At 41.9% G+C, this 20,418-nt stretch overlaps 1 protein-coding gene across 6 annotated transcripts in view; it reads right to left on the reverse strand.

The window, feature by feature from the left end:
- Positions 1–20,418, reverse strand: part of LOC135507908 (DNA (cytosine-5)-methyltransferase 3A-like) — a 71,291-nt gene that overhangs the window by 31,929 nt on the left and 18,944 nt on the right. For all 6 annotated transcript variants that reach the window (XM_064927689.1, XM_064927688.1, XM_064927687.1 and 3 more), the window contains exons 4-5: positions 18,758–19,211; positions 408–454 (exon numbers count right to left, since the gene is read on the reverse strand). In XM_064927689.1, the coding sequence (XP_064783761.1) occupies positions 408–454; positions 18,758–19,211 (501 nt within the window). The remainder of the gene's footprint in view (positions 1–407; positions 455–18,757; positions 19,212–20,418) is intronic.

Below are 20,418 nucleotides of genomic sequence, written 5' to 3' on the forward strand. Positions count from 1 at the left end.
CCAAAGTGTATTTGATATGTCAGATCTATACTCCATTAGGTACCATTTCACAAGTCCAAGAGGTTGTGATATTATACAAATCATCTACTAAAGGAAACCTTCCCCCTAGTCCAGCATCACCATCCCCTAACATGTGGTCCGTCCTAACGAAGGCCCTGACTGAGGCTACACCCTCTTCCAGGAGCCTCTACTTCAACACTCCCCATCAAGCATAGACTTGATGTAAGCATTCACTGGAGGGCGTTTCCACCATTGTTAAATCCATGCCAGAAGCTAAGAAACTGTACAAGTGCACACTTCACGAGAAGGGTGGAGAATCGACACACCTACAGAGACCGAGCCATTGATTGACTGATTGACTGACGACGTAACACAACACAGCAGAATGAAGACAGTGGATGACGTACCTCATTCTTGATTGCATCCACTCCCTCCTCCTCCTTCTGCTCCACATCTAGAGGGAAACACAGTGAGTCACATAGGAGCAATCAATCAATAGTGTACCTCTGGCCTAGCCAATAGTCACAGTAGTCTCGCTGGCCAGCCTCAGCAGCTATGAGAAGACAGAGACTACAGTCACAGTAGCTATAGTCACCTTAGCATCTGGCAAGAAAACACAGCGAATCAGCCACAGAGGACCAATGGATCCCCTCAATCATTCATAGGAGTCTACCTGTAGGCAAGTCACAACTCAAGGCTAGATAGTCACAGTAGTTTAACCTCTGGAGAAAAACACAGCGAGTCAGCAACACAAGAGCAATGTTCACCTCAATCATTCATAAGAGTTCTACCTGACCTGTAGCTAGTCACGCGTGGGCTAGCTAGTCACAATTGCCTGCCACCTTAGCACCTGATATCAATGTCTGCAGACCGGGTCAGAAGTCTATTCACCCCCCATGGCCCTATTGTCTCAGGGATGTTAGACGTGTCAGAATGACGTAGCTGTCTGGACTCTGGAGACAATGGCCATGGCCCCTGAGGATGACCTTAATTTTCTCTGATTCAGACTCTCAGGCCAAACATGAATCCATTAACTGACAGGTAGAAAATAAAACCAGAGGTCACCGAACATCTCTGTTGTAGGCCCTTTCATAACTGAAGCTCAGACACCATAGTGTGCTGAATGAGAAAGAATAGACCTATAGACCCAGGCCTGCCGGAAAGCGTGTGACGAGGCGACATTTGCCACAGCACTTTCCAATCAGGTGTGACACCTCTTTTGATTTACTTTTGTAAAATATATTGACGCAAAGCGTCAATAAGCAAAGCTTTGTTTTTTTAGACCGATCTGCCTCATCATTTGTCAACTCGCCCACAATTAGTAGGCTCTTTGTGTGTCTTGAGCAATCAGATTCACAGAAATCTCAGGTCGCACAGAACTCAAGGCTTGCTCTCCACTTTCCTCCGATATTTATTTAGCTAGCGCGATAACACATCACTCCCGACAGACACAAGCAAAAACTCTTACATAAATGTAGCAGCCTAGATACCTAAACACAAGCGATCTGACATGCTGTATTGCATGGAAACTAGACTATTTTTCAGTCTGATCAACTGAAAGCTACTAACAGCAGTTGCATAGTCTAGCCTACTATGCACCCTGTCCTTCTGGCCAGGGTAAACGAAGCAGTAACGTTGTGTATTTATAGCCCATTTGTTTGTGAGAAAACGTGAATGGGATCCATTTGATTTGTATTCAAACTCAGGCTGACTAGGCTACCTAGACTTTTTTAATCCACAATTATTAACTAGAATTAATGAATAAACAAAATAACATAGCCTGTGAGTACATTTTTTATTAGGCTTACAGTTGCATAGGGCAGGACTACACGACTCAGCCCTGTGAGTTTTATTGTCCAATCACGTTGCTTTTTCTGTGTCTGTGTATAAGAAATTCCTCTAGTCCTTTAAAATATAATTAATATGAACAAGTACAAGATTTCTGCAGTTTGACAGGGTTTTCATCCTCCAGAAGGACATGAGATTTTCTAGCTTTAAAAAAAAAACCTGATTAGAAAAACTCAGTCATACCGTATAAGTTCTCGAGTTTTATCTGGTTAGGTTACCAGATCAGGGAAAACTACAGGTCACATAATTCAGAGACTTAACAAAGAGCTGCAGTTAGTTTGAGCCACTCCTGCATTGTCTTGGCTGTGTGCTTAGGGTTGGAAGGTGAACCTTCGCCCCAGTCTGAGGTCCTGAGCGCACTGTAGCAGGTTTTCTCTGTACTGGGGCCTCCCGAGTGCGCAGCGTTCTAAGGCACTGCATCACATTGCCAGATTGCGTCACTACAGACCCGTGTTCGATCCCGTGCTTTATCACAACCGGCTGTGATCGGGAGTCCCATAGGGCTGGCTTCCGGGTTAACCTGGCGGGTGTTAACCTGTTGAAACTCTAGGGGCGCAATTTCATTTTTGGATGAAAAACGTTCCCGTTTTAAACAAGATATTTTGTCACAAAAAGATGCTCGACTATGCATATAATTGATAGCTTTCGAAAGAAAACACTCTGACGTGTCCAGAACTGCAAAGATATTTTCTGTGCGTGCCCTAGAACGTGAGCTTCAGGCAAAACCAAGATGAGACGGCATCCAGGAAATGAGCAGGATTTTTGAGGCTCTGTTTTCCATTGTCTCCTTATATGGCTGTGAATGCGAGAGGAGTAAGTCTGCCCTTTCTGTCGTTTCCCCAAGGTGTCTGCAGCATTGTGACGTATTGTAGGCATATCATTGGAAGATTGACCATAAGAGACCACATTTACCAGGTGTCCGCCCGGTGTCCTGCGCCGAAATTGGTGCGCAAAAGTCAGCTGCAAGTATTTTTCCATGGAATTTAGAGAAGAATACAGGCTTCCACGAACGATATATCAATGAAGAGATATGTGAAAAAAACACCTTGAGGATTGATTCCAAACAACGTTTACCATGTTTCGCTCGATATTATGGAGTTAATTCGGAAAAAGTTTGACGTTGTAGGTGACTGAATTTTCGGTTCGTTTCGGTAGCCAAATGTGATGTACAAAACGGAGCGATTTCTCCTACACACAGACGCTTTCAGGAAAAACTGCGCATTTGGTATGTAACTGAGAGTCTCCTCATTGAAAACATCCGAAGCTCTTCAAAGGTAAATGATTTTATTTATTTGGTTATCTGGTTTTTGCTAGCTTAGCATACTCTTACACAAATTAGTCAATTGCTATGGTTCAAAAGCATATTTTGAAAATCTGAGATGACAGTGTTGTTAAGAAAAGGCTAAGCTTGAGAGTAGGCGCATTATTTTCATTTTATTTGCGATTTTCAGAAATCGTTAACGTTGCGTAATGCTAATGAGCCTGAGGCTTTAGTCACGATCCCGGATCCGGGATGGGGAGATTCAAGAGGTTAAGAAGTGCGGTTTGGTGGTCATGTTTCGGAGGACGCATGACTCGACCTTCGCCTCCCGAGGCAGTTGGGGTGTTGCAGCGATGAGACAAGATAGAAATTGGGGAGAAAACAGGGGTTAAAAAAAATACAAAAGAAGAATCTCTCTGTACTTTGCTCTGTTCATCTTTCCCTCGATCCCGACTAGTCTTCCAGTATCTGCCTCTGAAAAACATCCCCACAGCATGATGCTGCCACCACCATGCTTCACTGTAGGGATGGTGCCAGGTTTCCTCCAGACTTCACACTTTACATTCAGGTCAAAGAGTTCAATCTTGGTTTCATCAGATCAGAGAATCTTGTTTCTCAAGGTCAGAGTCCTCCAAGCAAGCAGTCATGTGCCCTTTACTGAGGAGTGGCTTCCATCTGGCCACTGCCATAAAGGCCTGATTGGTGGTGTTGCAGAGATGGTTATCCTTCTGGAAGGTTCTCCCATCTCCACAGAAGAACTCTGGAGCTTTTTCAGAGTGACCATCGGGTTCATGGTCCCTCCACGACCAAGGCCCTTCTCTCCAGATAGCTCAGTTTGGCTGGGCGGGGCCAGCTATAGGAAGAGTCTTGGTGGTTCCAAACGTCTTCCATTTAAGAATGATGGAGACCACTGTGTTCTTGGGGACCTTCACTGCTACAGAACTGTTTTGGTTTTGTGCCTCGACACGATCCTGTCTCGGAGCTCTACGGACAATTCCTTCAACCTCATGGCTTGGTTTTTGCTCTGACATGCACTGTCAACTGTGTGACCTTATATAGACAGTTGTGTTCCTTTCCAAATCATGTCTAATCGATTGAATTTACCACAGGTGGACACCAATCAATTGTAGAAACATCTCAAGGATGATCAATGGAAACAGGATGCACCTGAGCTCAATTTCGAGTCTCATAGCAAAGGGTCTGAATACTTTTGCAAATAAGGTATTTCTGTTTTTTATATTTAATAAAAACCTGTTTTCTCTTTGTCATTATTGGGTATTGTATGTAAATTGATGAGGGAAACAAATATTATTTAATCCATATTAGAATAAGGCTGTAACGTAACAGAATGTGGAAAAGGGGAAGTGGTCTGAATACTATCCGAATGTACTGTATGTCACTCGCCGTGGAAATCAAAAACAGCATCCTCTGGAAAGGGGGGCTTTTTTGGAGATGTTAAGCCCGGACCGGACACAGACTAGAAACAGCTTCACCGCCCTGGATCCAGAGACTTCGGCGAGTTCCTCCCTGGGGGCTTCGAAGGTACCCGGAGGTACCTGCGCCTTCGCCCTCTGTTCTGGATCCCTCACCGATGGCTTCTACCTCTGGCTCAGATCCTCAGAGCTCCCACATTCAACAGACAGTGAGGCTGTCTTGAGACTCCGGCTCATTCATCATCCACCATAGATACTACTGCTGGCTCGGGTCCATCGGGCAAACTCCTCTGTCCTCAAGGAGTTTGCGAAACCACTCACGGCGAAAGAACAGCCTGACCTCTTCAGCAGCAGCTTTCATCATTGGCAGTTCTATGGTAAGGAACATCATGATTCCCGGGGCAAAAACCCTGAGCTATCTTGGAGCACGGATACAGGACATTACACGGCTGCTTACAACCATTCTACGACAGTTGCCGGAAGCTGACGCTGTTGTAGTCCATGTCAGGTGAAACGACATTAGGAGGGCTAACTCAGAACTTCTGAAAATTGACTTTAAAGAATTGATTGTAGTACCGAAAGATTTCAAAAAGCAGCCAATTATTTTACCATCGCTGGGCCGGCTAAAATATTACTGTAGCTCTCTGGTGTAATCACTTTTACAATTAACTTTTGACACCTTCTGGAAACAGAAGATATTCTACCGGAATGATAGAGTCCATCCGAATCATCTTGGCTACAGAAAATACAGAAATGCCAATGGTGGAGGTGTTGCTGTTAATAATCAGAACGACATTCCTGTAAAACTTAGAGAGGATCTCATGTTAAATACTGTTGAAGTAACATGGCTACAGGTTCATCTGCCTCACCTAAAGCCAATTAATATGGGAAGCTGCTATAAACCACCAAGTGCTAACATTCAGTATCTGGATAATATGTGTGAAATGCTTGATAATGTATGTGATATCCACAGAGACATATATTTTCTGGGTGATTTAAATATTGACCGGCTTTCATCAATCTGCCCACTCAAGAAAAAGCTTCAAACTGTAACCAGTACCTGTAACCTGATTCAGGTTGTCAGTCAACCTACCGGGGTATTTACCAACATCACAGGAATGAAATTATCAATATGTATTGATCATATCTTTACTAATGCTGCAGACATTTGCTTTAAAGCAGTATCCAAATCCATCAGATGTAGAGATCCCAATATAGTAGCCAATCTAGGAAAACCAAAGTCCCAAAGACTGGAACTAATATAGTGTATAAGAGGTCATAAAATAAGTTTTGTTGTGATTCTTATGTTGATGATGTAAAGAATATTTGCTGTTTTGTGATGTGTAATGAGGAGCAACCAGACACTGCACTTCACACATTTATGAAATTGCTTATTCCAGTTACTAATAAGCATGCACACATTAAAAAATGACTGAAAATAGTGTTAAATCCACATGGATTGATGAGGAATTGTAAAATGTTATGGTTGAGAGGGATGAGTCAAGAGGAATGGCAAATAAGTCTGGCTGCACAACCAATTGGCAAACAAACTGCAAATTGAGAAATCATGTGACTAAACTGAATAAAAATAAGAAACTATACTATGAAACAAAGATAAATGATATAAAGAATGATAGTAAAAACTGTGAAGCACCTTACATTAAATATTGGGCAAAAAGTCAAACTCAGCTTCATTATTAATTGAATCAGATGGCTCATTCATCACAAAACCCACTGATATTGCCAATTACTTTATTGATTTTTTTTCATTGGCAACATTAGCATGACAACAACAAACACAGACACTACACATCCAAGTATAACTGATAAAATTATGAAAGACAAGCATTGTCATTTGAGTTCCATAAAGTGAGTGTGGAAGAGGTGAACAAAAATATTGTTCTTTATCAACAATGACAAGCCACCGGGGTCTGACAACTTGGATAGAAAATCTACCCAAGAATAGTAAAGCCCCCTTTACTGGCTCCAATAGCCAACCAATCAGCCTGTTTAAACTTTTGGAAAAATTGTGTTTGACCAGATACAATGCTATTTTACTGTAAACAAATTGACAACAGATCACATTCAACAAGCACGGCACTTACACAAATGACTGATGATTGGCTGAAAGAAATTGATTATGAAAAGATTGTGGGAACTGTTTTGGTAGACTTCAGTGCTGCTTTTGCCATTATCGATCATAGTCTGCTGCTGATAAAACTTATGTTGTGTGTGAAAATCCATGTGTTATGGATTTACACCCCTTACTATATTGTGGATAAAGAGTTAAATGTCTAACAGAACACAGAGGGTGTTATTTAATGGAAGCCTCCAACATAATATAGGTAGAATCAGGAATTCCCCAGGGCAGCTGTCTAGGCCTCTTACTTTTTCAATCGTTACTACTGACATGCCACTGGCTTTGAGGAAAGCCAGTGTGTCTATGTATGCGGATGACTCAACACTATACACATCAGCTACTACAGTTAGTGAAATCACTGCAACACTTAACAAAGAGCTGCAGTTAGTTTCAGAAAGGGTGGCAAGGAATAAGTTAGTCCTAAATATTTCAAAAACTAAAAGCATTGTATTTGGGACAAATCATTCACTAAACCCTAAACCTCAACTAAATACTGTAATGAATAATGTGGAAATTGAGCAAGTTGATGTGACTAAACTGTTCGTGAAGAGGGCATGACAACACCTATACCCCCTCAAAAGACTGAAAAGATTTGGGTCCTCAGATCACCACCTGGTATGGCAATTGCTTGGCCTCCGACCGCAAGGCACTACAGAGGGTAGTGCAAATGGCCCAGTACATCACTGGGGCCAAGTTCCTGCCATCCAGGACCTCTATACCAGGCGGTGTAAGAGGAAGGCCCAACAAATTGCCAAGGACTCCAGCCACCCTAGTGATAGACTGTTCTCTCTGCTTGCGCACGGCAAGCGGTACCGGAGCACCAAGTCTCGGTCCAAAAGGCTTCTTAATAGCTTCTACCCCCAAGCCATTAGACTGCTGAACAATTAATCAAATGGCTACCCAAACTATTTGCATTATCCCCACCACACACCCCATTTTTACACTGCTGCTACTCTCTGTTTATTAGCCATGCATAGTCACTTTACCTCTACCTACATGTACATATTACCTCAGTTACCTCGACTAACCGGTACCCCCGCACATGGACTCTGTACTGGTACCCCCTGTATATAGCCTCGCTATTTTATTGTTGCTCCTTAATTATTAGTTATTGAAAAATAAATGTCTTCTTACTCTTTTTTATTTTTTTCACTTCAGTTTATTTTAGTAAATACTTTCTTAACACTTTTTTTCCTTAAAACTGCATTGTTGGTTAAGGGCTACAAAACTACAATTGGCTCAGAACAGGACAGCACGCCTGCCCCTTAAATGTACACGGAGAGCTAACGTTGACAATATGCAAGTAAATCTCTCCTGGCTCAAAGTGGAGGAGAGATTGACTTCATCACTACTTGTTTTTGGAAGAAGTGTTGACATGTTGAGTGCACTGAGGTGTCTGTTTAAACTACTAGTACACAGCTCAGACACACATGTATACCCCACAAGACATGCCACCAGAGGTCTCTTCACAGTCCCCAAGTCAAGAACAGACTACGGGAGGCACACAGTACTACATAGAACCAAGACCACATGGAACCGTATTCCACATCAGTAAACTGATGCAAGCAGTAGAATCAGATATTTTACATGATAAAAATACATCTTATGAACAGCGTGAACGGTGAAGAGAGATACATACACACAGGTAAAGACACACGTATACGGACACACGCTACAACACGCACTCTACACATACGTACATTGTAATATTGTTGTATGGTGGTATTATACATTTTGTATTGTATATACACAGTGGCATAATAATTATGTACTGTTTTATTGAGTTGAGTTGAGTTTATTTTTATTTTTACAGGGACAGTGCACATTAATCAACGTTTCAGTAAAAGTGCCGGTTTTAGCCAGCCGGCTAATTTTCAACCGCAGTCCCTGGGCAGGTTATTATTATCTTTTGTTTTATGTGTGATGTAAGTGCCTTAATGTGTTTGGGCCCCAGGAAGAGCAGCTGCTGCCTTGGGGAGCACTAATAAATACAAAAATGGATTATTGAAGAGTATAACTTATAAATGCATCAAGTGGTTAGTTCAACTGTCATACCCCCATCAGAACCCAAAATATAAGCTTGTTTTACTCCAATGTCTGCAAACAAAGTACATGTAAACAATCACTCTGTAGCCCCAAAACATGGTTAAAACAAGTTTGCATCCATAGCTCTGTCTATGAAATTGAGAGTGGTTACATTTAATCAGCCCAATCACTCAGCTTTTTACCGAAACAAGGGGTGGGGGGAAAAGCTTTGTTATTGTTTCCACTGCTGATTGCCCCTTAAACGAAGGAGGATCATTAGATTTCCAGTTTTGAAGTAAAACATTTTTCTAAAATAATTAACCAACGCATTAGGTATCTCATTCATATGACATGTCTTGACGAATGCAGATAGATGGATTAAAAGTCAACTTAAATTGTAAAACTTATAGCCAGCTTTCTACCGCCGACCATAACTTTTGGACTCTACAGCACTCCCAGAAGGTGTGAGTTATTGAGTCTTTGATTGTTTTACAATTAAGACATGACTCTGTCGTTGTGCTGTAGAATTTGTGAATTTTGTCTCTTGTATTATCAATTCTATACATTTGTTTATACTGGACTATGCATACATTCTCATTAACTGTAATCTCATTAGTTATGTTCCAACACTACCTCCATCATGTGCCAATATCAGTTCTTTTTAGATCTTGGTTCCAATATTTGTTTCTCAGAGTTTGTCAGTTGGATAGGCTCTCTGCAATCTTTGCATATCTTACCTACCATACGAGTATCATTTTTGGATTCAAATAGATTTCAGATCGACATTTTGTGATATAAAACCTTTAAGTTGCAAGTATTTGAAAATCTCTATATTAGTCAATTCAAACTTGCTTTTTAATTCTGTCATGGAAATCATTTTATTTCCCATTACCAAGTCATTTACGGTTTCTGTGTCTTTGGTTTTCCACGTTGGGCAATTTATCAGTGAATTCTGAAAAGATATCCAAGGATTATTCCATAGGGGTGGGTTTTTATATCCTGAGATTTTAGAGTATTCTGAAAATATCAGGTATGTCAGGTATATCAGGAGATCGTCCGCAAATACATTTAGTTGATATTCATGCTTACCAATACCGATACCTGTTACGTTTGGGTCCTGTCTAATTCTTTCTGCAAGCGGTTCAATTGCCAGTGCAAACAACAGGTTGACATTTATTGTCATGAATCTTGCCCTGGAGGCAGAACTGAGCGAGTTCAGCTTGATGAGCCAGCTGAAAAGTCCAAATTGGCTATATTGTAACATTTCATGCAAACAAAAATGTGCTTTTTGGTCTTAATTTAAGGTTAGGGTTAGGCATCAGGGTTAGCAGTGTGGTTAAGGTTAGGGTTAGGGTTATGACTTTGTGGCTGTACCAGTTAGTGACAACCCTACAGAGCTGTCTTCAGGGCAAGATTCATGACAATAAATGCCAACCTAAGTACAAACAGGAGGGAGGAGAGAAAACACCCCTGTCTTGTGCCCCTTTCTAAAGCGAATTCATCAGATAATGTTTTTTGTGTATATTTTTGCTTTAGGTTATTTATATCGTATTTGTATAATTTTTTACATTTTAGCTGGAAAGTTGAAGCCTTCCAAAGTTTGGAATAGAAAAGGCCAAGATGGTCGAAAGCCATTCCAGCATCACCAGCCAATATTGATAAATCTACATCTTGTTTTTTTGCCTATTGTATTATACTAAAACATGTTGTTGTATTTGTTTCTAACTATCTATTTTTAATGAATCCCATTGGATTCATATGTATCTGGTCTGGCAAGACTTTTGCTATTCTGTTGCTTATGAGTTTTGTTGATATTTTATTCACAATTGATTTAACTTACTGTATAGGTCTGTAATCTGCAAGTGACTCTCCAGATGTTCCTGTTTAAATATAACTGAAATAACTGTTTGATAGATGGAACTAGGAAGTACTGAATTGAGTGTTGTCATTTGAGTAAATAGGGCACAACTTTGTCCCAGAATGTTGAATACAATTTTATGGGAAATCCGTCCAGACCTGGTTCTTTTCTCCATGCGAATGTCTTAACAGTCTAATGTTTGACTTTGGATGATTTCTATTTTTACACACCGTGACTTTATACCATCAGGGGAGGAGAGTGGAGGGAAGAGAAGAGGGGGAGTGGAGAGGAGAAGAGGGGGGGGGGGGAGTGGAGATGAGAGGAGAGCCACAGCTGGCGGTTATTACCATAGCTCCTCCCACCTCACAACCCCTTGACACAAAGCAGAAAAAAAAACAACACTGTCACATATTCACTGCTTCTCTTGTGTGACTGTAGGCCACTGTAGGCCCACATAAAATCTCTTCTGCGATCTCCACGCACTTGATGAAATCGGGCTAGTGTGGACACGTGCGCCACACCAACTGGTGGCCAATGGTACATACCATTTTGATTACGTTAACATGAAGATCACTTTATTAGTTAATTGCACACAAGGTCCAACCAAAATTGTGCTTCCGCTTTTAACCCAACCCCTCCGAAAGACACGCATACATATAGAGGTTTTGGAGAGGTGCGGGGGCTGCCACATTGGGCGCTCGGGGAGCTGTTGTTGTGGGGGGTTAAGTAGCGTTACCTTGCTCAAGGGCGAAACGGCAGGCAATGGCACCTATGTGCACTACATTAAGGGTTAAGGTTAGGCACTCATTCCAAATGGTTATGGTAAAGGTTAAGCTTTGGGATAGGGTTAAAACACTCTGCCTCCTTCATAATGAATCACAACTTGCTGCATGAATTCTGCAACAATGTTGTTCCAATGACTTCATTGAAATATTAATAGCAGTGATAGTAGCCTCAGCACTTTTCTTCACTACTTCAACATAAGGGTACTATCAAATGAAGTACACTGGAAACTAATCTCCTAATCACTCCTATATGTATCAACTCCCTGGCCTGACTGAATGTTTCTGTATGTTTCCTATCTACACCTCACCCCAAATAAATATGTATTGCATTTCCTGTTTGAGCACAGTGTTTCATTGAAAATGTCTATCCTGTGTGTGTGTGTTCATGTGTGTGAGCGTGTGGATAGAAAATAGGGCGCTGAGCCTCAACATATAGCTCCAACATTATACCTGGCTTGAAAGTACAAAGGCAAATTGCCGTTGGTAGTGTGATAAAACTGTACAGAAAAGGAAACTGACACACTTCCTGCAGGCTAAATGCTGCACAAAAAAATATTATCCAGTAATAAAGTAGTTAAGCCTACTCCCTCTCCTCCACTAATACTATAAAATCTAACTTCTGAAACTGTCGCTTTTCCCAAATGGCACCCTATATCTTACATAGGACACTACTTTTGACCAGAGCCCTATGGGTCCTGGTCAAATGTAGTAAACTACATAGGGAATAGTGTGCAATTTGGGACGCTATCATGGGGTTTTCCCACATATCTGGAGTTGAATGAAGTGAGTTACTGAGGTCTGTAAATCATCCCTGGGTTCAAACACTATTCAGAATATTTCAAATACCTTTGGCACTTGCTCTAGCCTGTCTGGAGTGCCATATGGGTGGGGCTTGTACTCCTGCAACTATTCTATTGGTTACATTATACCGGTCAAGCTCAATCAAGCCCAGATAAAGCATTTGAAATGATTTTGAATAGTATTTGAACCCAGGTCTGCTGTAACTACAAAGGCGTGTTAGCCATTCTTTAGCAGCATTGTTTTCTTGCCTGCGCTCAGCAGAGCAGAGCAGAGGTTAGCCAAGGAGCATGGATGCTACCCAACTAGAAAACTAGAAGACTCACTAGGCCACTAGGATTCATGATTCATGAAGAGTTTTTAACCACACACATTACAGCAGCAAGAGGCTGAGCGAGGGAGAAGGTCCAAGCGAAAAGCAACTCCCTCACAAACACTCACAACAACAATTACATGTCTTCATAGATAGGTTAGCTGACAACGTCACGAAAATCATGCTCACGCTTAAATGGGGGCAGATGCTCTGCACCGATTTGTAAGTCGCTCTGGATAAGAGCGTCTGCCAAATGACTTAAATGTAAATGTAAATGTCTGTGAGTTGCTGGGATTCTGGATGGCCAGATAATTACAAAAAATGACAAGAAACTGCCATGTCGTATGTGACTAGTTTTTGGCTAGTTTCATGTTGTTCTTGATACCATGTCTTGTTTTGAGGTGTTTTGACTGATTTCATGTCAATGCCAATATGGCTAAAATTAGCTAGCTAGCTAACTACCTACTGTAACGAAGTATTTGAGATTAGAGGTTGACAGATTATGATTTTTCAATGCTGATACCGATTATTGGAGGACCAAAAAAGGCCGATGCCGATTTATATATATATATATATATATATATATATATATATATATATGTGTGTGTAATAATGACAATTACAACAATACTGAATGAACAATTAACACTTTTATTTTAACTTAATATAATACATAAATAAAATCTATTTAGTCTCAAATAAATAATGGAACATGTTCAATTTGGTTTAAATAGTGCAAAAACACTGCGTTGGAGAAGAAAGTAAAAGTGCAATATGTGCCATGCAAAAAAGCTAACGTTTAAGTTCCTTGCTCCTTGTTCCTTGCTCAGAACATGAGAACATATGAACGCTGGTGGTTCAATATTCCCAGTTCTTCAATATTCCCAGTTAGGAATTATGATGCTTCGACTATTTCTCTCTATACCATTTGTATTTCATATACCTTTGACTATTGGATGTTCTCATAGGCACTTTAGTACTGCCAGCCTAATCTCGGGAGTTGATGGGCTTGAAGTCATAAACAGCGCTGTGCTTCAAGCATTGCTAAGAGCTGTTGGCAAATGCAGTAAAGTACTATTTGAATGAATGCTTACGAGCCTGTTGCTGCCTATCACCACACAGTCAGACTGCTCTATCAAATATCAAATCATAGACTTAATTATAATATAATAAACACAGAAAAACGAGCCAAATCCAGAAACTATAATTTCGAAAACAAAATGTTTATTCTTTCAGTGAAATACAGAACCGTTGCGTATTTTATCGAACGGGTGGCAACCCTAAGTTTAAAAATTTCTGTTACATTGCACAACCTTCAATGTTATGTCATAATTATGTAAAATTCGGCCAAATTAGTTCGCAACGAGCCGGACGGCCCATACTGTTGCATATATCCGGACTCTGCTTACACTGAACACAAGAGAAATGACACAATTACCCTAATTAATATTGCCTGCCAACCTGAACCTCTTTTAACTAAATATGCAGGTATAAAAAAATATACTTCTGTGTATTGATTTGAAGAAAGGCATCGATGTGTATGGTTAGATAAATTTGTGCAACGAATGTGCTTTTTTCGCTAACGCGCTTTTGTTAAATCATCACCCGTTTGGCAAAATTGAAGTAGGCTGTGATTCGATGATAAATTAACAGGCACCGCATTAATTATATGCAACGCAGGACAAGCTAGGTAACCTAGTAATATCATCAACCATGTGTAGTTAACTAGTGATTATGTGAAGATTGATAGTTTTTTTTATAAGATAATGTTTAATGCTAACTAGCAACTTACCTTGACTCCTTGCAGCCACAATTCCTTTTGACGCTGCACTCACGTAACAGGTGTTCAGCCTGCCACGCCGTTTCCTCTTGGATTGCAATGTAATCGGCCATAATCGGCGTCCAAAAAGGTTGATTACTGGTTGTTATGAAAACTTGAAATCGGCCCTAATTCCGGTCGACCTCTATTTGAGACACAACAAGTGCTTATTGTTCAAATTGATTTATGTTTTCCATAAACATTGGAGACAAGGAATTAGTCAATGACCAAACATTTTGGTAAAAAAACAACAACGATAAAGCGTTCCTTTTATTTTTCTTAATTTTGCCTTGTTGGCGGTTGGTGCACTTGATTCAACAGCCCTAGAACCGGGAAGGCACAGTGTTTCCATTTTGAACCATATCAAGTGTCTGAAGGTAGAACTCCACCTATCCGGCAGTCCCAGCGAACAAATCAAGTGCCACTATAGGCCTACCGCTGGCCAATCCCGGTAGCTCAGATCACTGTGTCTGCACAGTTTCCCCGAGCTATAAAAAGAAGCCTCGAACGAACAGCAAAGTTGATCATGTGAGATTTCAAAACTTTTAAAACTATAGCTAGAGACCTAACAAATACAGCAACGAGCTGTTGTATTTATGAGTACGTTTACGTTGTTATTCAGCACCGTCAATACTTCGTTTAACACTTTTATGAGCCAGAAAATGTGTGTTCCCCCTACTTCCACTCATGCTACAACCAGCACTGCAGCTGCAATTAATGAGTATAGCAAAGCGTTAGAAGCTTGAGTATAAGTTGTAAGCTTGCGTTGTTATTATTAACAGCTTGTGTCTTTTTTTATAATCTAGGAACATTTCACTTTCTCATAGGAATAACAACATGAGTCGGTGCATGAGGAAGAAATAACACAGCGCTACGCTGCTGCCTCCCTCCCCCGCTGCACCCTCCCTCCCCCGCTGCTCCCTCCCTCCCTCCCCTCGAGCCTCGTTCACATCACCCATAAGCACTCCGTTGTGTTGCGCCGGATGTCACGCATTTTAACGGGGACTTCCAGAACAGAGTGGAAACGCAATGCCCCCTTATGGTTGAAGGCTCGAGACGGACGCTGCATACTTTGACATTTTTCAAACTTTGCGTCTCCTTCGGTCCAGTCAGAGTCTGTCGAAGAACAGGAAATTACCAAACCAGAGAAGATGAAAACACAGTATGTGGTATTCAGTGATGGCTTTATGGGATAGCTAGCAACTTAAAAAATTTACCCATCGCTATAAGTGTGTACTATTTTAATAGTAATGTTAAATAATACACATGGGCTGTTAAGCCAATTATATTATATGACTGTTGCCTCCCGTTTATTGCCTCCCGTTTAAGTTTATTGTGATGGTAATAATGTTGGTTTTTAATAATATTAGGTGGAGGTCGCTAAATACAATGGTATCTTCAACCTAGCCTTGCGTTTAGCTAGCTAGCTAATAACTAAACAAAATCTGTTTTATTGTCACCTGAAACAATACATTTATCTTGTCTTGAATGAAAAGGTCATATTTTGCAATCTCTCAAAATAAATACATCTCTGACGAGACAGGCTCTCCTCCATCTTGTATTGCAAACACTACACTTGTCCTTTCAGAAGTGGGGCAAGACTCTGTGAAGATGACATACGGCATCAGACTCACCATCAGATTCAGGCCATAAGTCCAGTAAAAAAAATGTTTTAAAGAAGCAAATTATTATCCTCACTTAGCCGTGCCTCACAAGTAATGCAACAAATTCTCTATTACCGGTGTGATCATATACCTACTGTAATTAAAAATTTAAGAATTAAATATAGATAAAATGGTCTGAGAAGAACAACATTGGCAGGGCAATTCAAGCATAGCCAATATGCAGTGATAATATATTGGGTCTATAGCCAAACCTCATTGCTACAGAAATGTTTTTTATTGGTTAATGTATTCCAAGTAGTGTAAAAAATAAAAAATAAATTAAATTGGCGCCATAGATCTCGGTTTGCATCTGTTCTAAGCCAACTCCATCTGTTATGCCCCATAGTTGCACATGTGTCGGTTTTGTTGTTAAACACAGTTGCAATGTTCGCATCTGTGGAACAGGGATGATACGGCACTCCTTAACAAAAACTATACATCGTTCTCATATCAGCTTTCAATGTCTATTGAAAATGTAAACCAATATTGCATGTAGTTGCTGCACGTAACAGATTGACACAATGATAAACACAGAATACAACCACATTATTACCGTAGACTAATTTCGGCCCAGTTTAAACACAGTAGTCTTAAGAGTTGTATCATTCAGCCCCATTACAACACTCGAGCTCTGAAAGGCCTGGGGCAGTGTCCTTATAGCATGGCTTTGGCCCAAATGGGCCCTGGTCAAAAGTAGTCCACTATATGATAATAGATGCCTTTTGGGAAACAAGCCCATGTTTTCTCCTTCAACTATCCTGGTGTTGTCACTGAAGTACCATAGACACGATAGACCATGATCCTCTCTCTTTTTTTTTCTCTCTGTCTCTCTTCAACTTGGTCCCTTGGGTAAACACTCAATTTCTGCCTCCACCTCACTTTCCCTCCTCTCTGTCTTTTCTCTGTCTCTCTCTCTCTCTATTTTCCTCTCTCCCTTTCCCTGTCCACCTCTCTCTCTGTGCTTCCTCAATGTGAATACGGTACCACATAACCAGTGGGCGAGGCAGGCAGAGTGGGGGTTACTTTACTGTTGAGTTTCTGTTGCGATGCAAGGAGAGGAGAGAAGGGAGAGCTGGCTGGCGTCACGCACAGGGGATATCTAGTCATGGGGGGCTACCTTAATCTGCGTCCATGTCATCAGTGCCCGGGGAACAGTTGTTGTTAGGGGTTAACTGCCTTGCTCAAGGGCGGAACGGCAGGTTTTTTCCACCTTGCTGGCTCAGGGATTCGAACCAGCAACCCTTTGGTTACTGGCCCACTGCTCTTAACCACGAGGCTACCTGCTACTATATATCTGTCCCAAATGGTACCCTATTCCTTATATAGTGCACTAAATGAGGAACAGTATGCATTTGGGAGGCATCCTATACCTTGCCTCCAGCACTCGTATTGCAAGCGCTCATGCCATTCCTCTGTTTCTCCTCCTCTCTAAGCTGAAATCCTTCCTCTGCTGTGCCCTTCAGATGGATGGCAGAACCCCCTCCTTCCATTCAGCCTGTTATCTATCGATCCATCCCTCCCTCCCTCGCTCCTCGATCCATCCCCCCACCTATCTATCCATCCATCCACCATACTCTCATCCTCTCCTCTTCCTCTGAGATGAATTCATTAATCAATGTATAGCTAATGTATTAATTGAATGCGGAATAATCACACTGAATTATCTACAGCAGTATTATTCACTCCAGTGAAAGTGTGATTTACATTTCAAATGAATGTGCACAACCAAATACAATCCCTGTATCATTCATCCAGTACTGATTTTGCAATGCAGTTTTGGAGAGGTACATTTAGATAGGAAGCTGGCTACACAGCATGTAGGGCAGTGTGTGTATCAGGTTATTAGAGTGCAGACTCAGTGTGTAAGTGGCTCTGCTCTGGGCTGTGTGCCATCCACCTGGCGTGCCCCCGACAAAGACAGAGACACACACACAGAGCGCAAGGAGCAGCGGCCACAACAGCACACACCAGACCTGCTCCCTGAGCTCTTCTCTGAGCACGGCCCCTACAGAACAAGGGCACACACATACACACACACACACACACACACACACACACACACACACACACACACACACACACACACACACACACACACACACACAGCCCCAACAGAACAGAACAGGGGCAGGAAGGCAGGTTGCCAGGAGACGGAAGCTCTCCTCTCTCTCTCTTCTCTCTACTCTGGGCTCTACCAGGGCTTTATTTACTCTACTCCTCATCAAGGTCACACCCAGGCTGCACCTCTCTGAGAGAGAGGGGGTGTAGGGGGATGGGAGAGAAGAGGGCGAGAGGGGGAGGGAGAGTGGGAGAGGAACACGGAGGTCATAGCCTGGCTGCACCTCTGAGAAGAGGGAAGAGAAGGAGAGAGGAGAGAGACAAGAGGGGGCCCACAGAGGTGACCAGGGTAAAGTTCAATAGGCACCAAACTGAAACACCTGTCCAGTTTTGCTATGGTGTGACCTAATGAACACGACGTGGGAGAGGGGAAGCTAGCAAATTGGTTAATCTCTACATCATGACAACAGACTGGCAGTGAACAGGACTTTCTCACTCTCCCCTTTTCTATTACAAGTTATTTCAAATGTTTTACATTACTGTGTTAAATTCATCCATACTGAACACGACCAAAGAATAATTCAAAATGGCCACAGCAAGTAACATGAAACCGCTCACATCCATTCAATGCGAATTCATTGTTCATTTTCATTCCTTTGGCATTGGCCGTCAGTGGTGCCAGAGCAGAGCTGGCTGTGCCAAGAAAGTAGTGAGAACGAAGATAATAATATAACCAAGCAGGAGACACGACTCACATTTCGTTGGACGCTCCAGTTTCCGCCTGCCTCGTTTCTTGCGCGGCGGAGTTGGCAGACTCTCCTCTTTGTCCTTTTCAGAGTCGTCCTGCTCGTCCCGGCTCGGCTCCCGGCTCAGTAGAAACCCGTTCTCCAGGGAGGGGGGACTCAGGCTCCGGCTCTGACATAGGAGGGTGTGGGTTTCGGGGGGGGCGTCCTCAGCCCGGCTGGCAGGGGCACTGGGGGTACCAGGGGCGCCTGGTAACCCGTTCTTCTCTGAAGCTTTCCTGTCCTGCTTGGGGCAGCAGCGGGCACCAGCCTGGGTTCTGTCTCTGTCTGCGTGCCCGCTGCTCACGACTCCATTGTGCACCTGCGCCACAGACACAGACTGTCTCTCTCTCTCCGCTGCCAGCCCGGTGCGACTGTTGCACCCACCTCCGACCACAGTCTCCTTCACAGACACACTGCCCTCCACCTGCAGGCAAAGGAAGACGATAATTCAAGACAATGGGAAGGTTATATTTGAGTGTTGATATTGTTGCCAATCACTTCACGTTATTATAAATGTTTGAAAATGTCCACTTTGGGGATAATAAAGTAACATCTATTCTATTCCACTGCATCGCTTTAACCTTTAGTTGAAAGAAAAGCACAACCCAGTATATTTGTATCACATGCTTCAATAGCCTGAGGTCCTGTTAGGCTCCCTCCCATAATCATTGTAGCTGTACATCTGAGTTGATACAGTAATGCTACACAAATAACCTTTTGTTGGTTATAGTATTACTCAGCACTGAATGGGTTACAGTCGGAAACTCTGTGAACTCAACTGGCTGGGCATTCATTGAGTGCTGTAACTCATTTGTAGAGTTCTTCAACGCATTACAGCAGCACAGAAATACGAGAGGAATGTTGGCTTTTTGTCAAAGGAAGGAAATCTTTAATTTTGTTTGGATACTACATTGACGTTGGGACTCGCCCCTAGAAACCACTTCAGTCTGTAAAGGAAAGTGTTTACTCCTCTGTTCCAACAGGAGCACAGAGATTCCCGAACCCAATGACCCCATAGCAGACCCAAACGAGATTATCTGGCTGGGGGCGTGATTTAACTACATTGTAAATCTATGTCATTGTATATCTATGTCATATATTTATGTCAAGCCAATATAAGTACATCACCTGATTTACACCTCTTCTTAGTGAGGAAATGTATTCATTTCATTTCCAAAATGTTCAAAGTAGAGGTCATGGGTCTTTCTGTAAATAATGGGGCCTATGTGTGACATTGGGATAAACATTTCTAAATGGTTTGAAACTAAAATAAAAAAGGATTTTCATACAGCTCCACATGTGTACTTAGAGGAATAAGGGTGAATATATGCACATTGGCCCATAAATCCACCTATACGTCAACATAGGTTTAGGACTATACACCGACTACGCCAAACATTAGGAACACCTTCCTAATATTGAGTGACATCAAAAGGGATCATAGCTTTCACATGGATTCACCTGGTCAGTCTATGTCATGGAAAGAGCAGGTGTTCATAATGTTTTGTACACTCAGTGTACATCCTTTAAGCAGGGTTCATACAGACATTGGCAGGTCAACTTCAAGGACTTTTTCAATAACTTAATGTTATACAATTGTATAATTTATATAATTGTACATGTAGGGCCTA

This window comes from Oncorhynchus masou, chromosome 21, assembly GCF_036934945.1.
Source record: "Oncorhynchus masou masou isolate Uvic2021 chromosome 21, UVic_Omas_1.1, whole genome shotgun sequence".
Lineage (NCBI taxonomy): Eukaryota > Metazoa > Chordata > Actinopteri > Salmoniformes > Salmonidae > Oncorhynchus > Oncorhynchus masou.